Source organism: Crocodylus porosus, unplaced genomic scaffold, assembly GCF_001723895.1.
Source record: "Crocodylus porosus isolate Cpor-Errol unplaced genomic scaffold, CroPor_comp1, whole genome shotgun sequence".
Lineage (NCBI taxonomy): Eukaryota > Metazoa > Chordata > Crocodylia > Crocodylidae > Crocodylus > Crocodylus porosus.
The window spans coordinates 4217215-4222591 of NW_017728923.1; the positions used below are offsets into that span (position 1 = coordinate 4217215).

At 42.4% G+C, this 5377-nt stretch overlaps 1 protein-coding gene across 2 annotated transcripts in view; it reads right to left on the reverse strand.

The window, feature by feature from the left end:
* Window positions 1-5377, reverse strand: part of XPO6 (exportin 6) — a 91228-nt gene that overhangs the window by 47428 nt on the left and 38423 nt on the right. For both annotated transcript variants that reach the window (XM_019539979.1, XM_019539978.1), the window contains exons 5-6: window positions 2223-2382; window positions 1554-1631 (exon numbers count right to left, since the gene is read on the reverse strand). In XM_019539979.1, the coding sequence (XP_019395524.1) occupies window positions 1554-1631; window positions 2223-2382 (238 nt within the window). The remainder of the gene's footprint in view (window positions 1-1553; window positions 1632-2222; window positions 2383-5377) is intronic.

The window sequence follows — 5377 nt, forward strand, 5'->3', positions numbered from 1 at the left end:
AAAAAAAAAAAAGCCCCGTACTCACCAGCTCCTGCAGCGGCTGTCAGGGTTTCTGGGAGCTTGTGGTAGAGCACCCCTCCTCCCCTCACGTGCGCAGGGCAGTGGGGATCGCCCCTCCTGCCTGGCAGGAGCTGGAGAGTGCAGGACCTTTTTCTTTTTCTTTTTTTTTTTTTAAAAGTGGATGATGGGACCAGGCAGGGCTGTCACTGACGGGCCTGGGGGAGTGCGTGGAACATGGGGCCTGTTTCATTCAGAGACTTGGCAATGGCTGAATCTCTGAATCAGATTTGGCCGAATTGATTTGGTGATTCAAATCACTGTTGTGAATTGAATCATTGTCCCCCAAAATCGGCCAAATCTGAAGCAAATACTAGCTTTTTCACACGGGCCTAGAAGATACCAAATTTCAGCTGGTTTTTTTTTTTTTAAACTGAAAACTTCATCATTTTACAAGAAGGAAGCAAAATTTACCACCTGAAACCTGAGACCCTGCTCGAGCTAATTTGCATTGTAACAGAACACGGAGATACCTCTCCACAGAAGAGATTCTTGCCCAGAAACACATTCCATCTTTCCACTCTTCAGTGAAATATGAAACATCATAACCAGAAGGAAACATGATTTTACATCCTGGTTACCACCAGATAACTGAGGTAAAAAGACTTTCCCATCTTTTCTTTGGAGTCTAATCTTCACAAAATGAACTGAAGTGTTCCAAACAGGAGACTTTACTACACCTTCAGAATTCCTTTGAAATATGAATTTTCATTTCTACCTAGGAGAATTTTTAAAATCTTTGCAATCTCCTATGCCTGACGAAGGGTGCTTGTGTCCGAAAGCCTGCAATAAAGAAATTTTTGTGCAAAGACCTAGTTGGTCTAATATCACACCTCTGCCATGAGTTTTGATATCTTCAGTACTATTGTAATTTTAAACCTTTTTAGTGATATATCTTCTCTCTCTCTCTTTTCTTCCTAAAACACTTACCTGAAACTGGAAGGAGACAATAAGATGTACAACCAAGCAAGAGGCCAATAGAAATGGGTAGAGAAAACAATTTTTTCTTTTGGTTAAATTATGGATATGAAATGGAGCCACACTTATATTATTACCAAAATTGCCACAATCTTCGCAAAGCCTGGCTGCCCCCCACCTTTCTGTTCACAATTCATCAATGAATGTCAATACTGACACCCTGTTGTTTTGAACCAACTACTTCAGACAGCCTGCATTAATTCAAGAGGTAAGATATTTACAGTTAATATGCTACATGTGCAGTCTTGACTGGAGGATTCATGTTTTCAGCAGAGAATACCATGCGAGGGAGACCAGTGAAATCACTAGTAGAAGGAAAATACTATAGTATTCATAGGACACAACAAGACATCTTTCTGGTTGTAATTTGGTTAACTGTGGCTTACCATTTGGTAAGTGGACATTATGGCAAATCAGATAAAATGGGAAGGAATTTATGCTAGGTATTGCCAATCTAGAAACTGTGTGAGGCATAAAATAGTTAAAGATTCAAGAACTGAATTCTAGTGAACCCATACCACTTTCTCCTGAAGTTGGGGATGGTGGTGGAGTGGCAGCAGTAACACTGTGTTTGTCCCAGATGCTCTCTAAGATACCTAACAAGAAAGAGGAAGACTTAGGTCAAGTCATGTAGAAAAGAGTTCTTAAAAAATGCCATCTTAATTTAGAATAATAAACTCATATGGTACATTAAACTGATCTGACAAATCTAAGTAAATCTGGGCCAGAAACTTTCAGATGTTTACCTCAGATCTTTATTCTATTTTTTTATTGCAATGACAGCATAAAACCAACAAAGATGACTTAAAAAAGCTAGGGGATTACAATTTGTACAGCACTTTGAAGTTGAAGAGTGCTAAAAACTTTATTGAAGGTTAAAAAGAATGACAGTAAATGCTCATGCATACAGGCTTATCTGCTTGATCCCAGTCCTTGAGTATAAATCATCTATAAAACACAGCTATACTGTACAATCTAGTGTCAGTCAGTGTTTTACAAGTTATCCCATAAGCTATTTGGGCAGCAAGGTTAACAGCTTAGTTAGCAGAAAGTAGTACTTCATAGCTAGAGGGTATCTTGTTTTTAAAAAGTGAAGGTCCAAGTCTACTAGCATCCGAGATGCTGGAACACTGTTGCTTAAGCCAGGCTGATACTTGTTCCAGCCCTGCAAGCGCAGTTATATTCACCTGTGAGAAGCCCAAGCACAGTTTGCACCTGATCCAGGAGCAATTTGCGTAACTCTTCTTTCCGTGCCACACTGAGATCTTCCCGTGGGCAGGCCAGCTCTTCTGATGTAGTCTTTAGCATGATCAGCCCAAGAGGAGTGGTCACAGGAGACTGAATCAACTGAAAACAAAAACAAGATGTGAACATTACGCATTAGCACTTTGTGGGTTTCTATAATGTAACAAATAAACAAATACAATGTTATAGAGGTTTGTAAACCAAAAAGATCAATGAAAAAAGATCAGCATTAATACATTTCGGGAAGCATCTTTGACTACAGATTATTTGTTGGCTTGTTTTTCAGTGTACTTGGAGATAAAAGGATCTGGATTCTTGCTTTCCTGAAGCACCAGTTTATCATTTTGTAAAATTCCAATATAAGAACCTTGGGATTTCAAGAGTGTTTTTATTAAGTTGCTATACATGTTTTGTGCTCCATATTTATAAATAATCTATTACTTCTTCATTTACTATCCCTTCTGCAGAGGTTGCTAGTCATTAGTACTGTTTCAGAATTTAAGGAGAATCTGGAGTACTGTGTTCAGTTTTGAACACCGGAAAGAGGCAGAGGTAAGGATTTGTGATGCATTTTATTGGCCCAACACTGCATCTGCTTCTCTCTCAGAGCTGAAGGACACAATGCCTGACAATTTGTCCAACATGTGTCCCAACTATATAGTTGGTCCAAAAAAAATACCACAAAAATCTTTGTCCCTCAGATATTTCCTGGACCATCACAGATGCAACAAACACACTGACCAACTAGAAAGGGCTCAGAGAGCAACAAAGGTTTGGGTCTAGAAAACATGACTTACAACAAAATGTGAAAGAACTGGGATTATTTAGTCTGAGGAGGAGAAGATGGGAGGGTGGGGAAGGAGAGAGATTTGGTAACTGTCTTCAAATACCTGAAGGGTGGTTATAAAAGAGGATAGGGATAGACTATTCTCTGGGACCACAAAGGATAGAACAAGTAGTAAATGGTCTTACACTGCAAGAAGCAAAATTTAGTTTGAGTATTAAGAACTATGAGGGTGGTTAAGCATTGGAACAGAAGACCTAGATAGGCTGTGAATTTCGAACACTGTAAGTTAAGAGCAGGTTAGACAAACTCTTGCCTAAGATAGTTGAGACAGGGATGGATCCTGCCTTGATCAGGAGGCTGGACTATATAACTTCCTAAGGTTCCTTCCAGCTCTGTTTTTCTAGTATTCTAAGTAACTCCCTTAAATGGATAGGCTGCTCCTGTAGCAAGTTTTCACCAGCCAAACAGCAACACCATTGAGAATGTAGCTCTCCACAATTTTAGCACTATACCAACTGTCAAAAATCAGGAAGAGTAACTGGGGGTTCTAGTATCTCCTTGCAAATACACTTTTGTTATTTTAAATCATATTTAAGGAAAAGGAGTTCCCATCTCCCTATGTTTACAAGTAATAAGAGCAGATCCAGGGAAAGCAATGGTTTCAGGGTGTCTAGAGGCTGGGTTAAGAATCTTATATTTTCCTTTGATTTAAAATCTTGTTTAAAAATGCTGGATGTGAAATACTAGGAACATTATTTTTAACCCCAAAGCCTTTCCAAAATCTTGAAGAAACCTTTTTTCCTAGTCTAAATATCAGATGCAATTTATAAACTCCTGTCTTTTCAAGGAACACCTGAAGACAAGCCTAATTATAGGGTAACGCTTGAAATTATAATCTGCTTTCTGAAGTTTTAGTTCTATTCATATCGACCTGCCTGACCTGATAGGAACTGGTTTATCCTGAACCATGTTAAAGCAATTCAACAGTTTAAAAAAGCAAAAGGGAGTCACCATACATGAAACTAGTTCAGCTGCACCAAAATTTGGTTTTCAGGAACTGGGTACAAGCATTGTGGTAACATGGGTGAATATAATTGTGCGACTGGCTACTTTGCACATTTAAGTTCTAGTTGGGGGTGAGGATCACTTGCCAAATATCCATAAAATGCATCACAGCAACTCCATTTTACTCATGGGTTAGAGCAGCATCTCTCTCTGTCTCTGTCTCTCCCCCGCACCTGTCCCCTGTAGGGCACATCCACATATGCAAGCACGTACACTTGCAGGAGCTCAAATAGAAACTGTGTAAATTTGAGCTGGGGCTTTTTGCTTCAGCGCATGTGCTTGGACATGCACTTTGGTGTGGAGCAAATTGTGCCACTTGGGGCAAAATAACCCTGCCTGGCTCCCCCCGGATCTGCAGCCAGAGAGAGCTAGAGCCCAGGGCCAGCACCTGTCCTGGCCCCAGCAACAGAAAAAGCCACCCTGGCAAGTAGCTCAGGGCTCCTTAGCTCTCAGGAGCTTCTGAGGCCCAGCCAATTGGTACCTGGGGACACTACCCCTTGTGCCAGATGGACTGCTGAAGCAGCCCTGAGAGTTCCCTGCACCCTCTACCCAGCAGTCTGGCAGTGGGAATTGCTGTCTGGCTGTGAGCTGCTGCACACCTGCCAAACCTGGATGGGGACTGCACAGCCAGTAGAGGCATCTGCCCCTCTGGGCCAGCTGCCAGTGGCCTCTGTGCGGGACTACTGCCACTTGAGCCCCCTACCTGGCCATCTCAGCAGCTATCGCCTGGAAGATGGTCCGGGTGCAATAGCTTGCTTTGAACGGTCAAAGCATGTCCTCCTGGTCCCATATGGCCAGGAGGTCAGCCACAGCCAGCTGGGTTCCAGGTGCCAGCTCTGAGCAGGTAGGGTCCTGCCACTGGCCTCCCTAGCAGGAATTCTGGTGTTCCCTATTGGAAAACTGAAAAATCCCTGATAAAATCTCAAAGTCACTCTTTAAACTACCCCGAAATCCATGTTCTTGCACACGTAAAACAAAAGACCACTATACAGAAAGACAGCAAGACAGAGACAGTGATCAGAAAATTAGACCCCTAGATTTCCAGGGGTCTAAAAAATCAAAATTTAAAAAAGTGGAGCAGGGCATGGTCTGGGACTGTGCCCTGAGGCAACCGGAGGCTGGGTCCTCCACGGAGACGCTCTGGCTGCTAGAGCATCTCTATGGTTGGCCCCCGCCCTGGTGCTGAAACACGTGGCCAGTCAGGCTGCCTGTTCGGCACCAGGGCTCCAGGGCAGGTGATTAAGG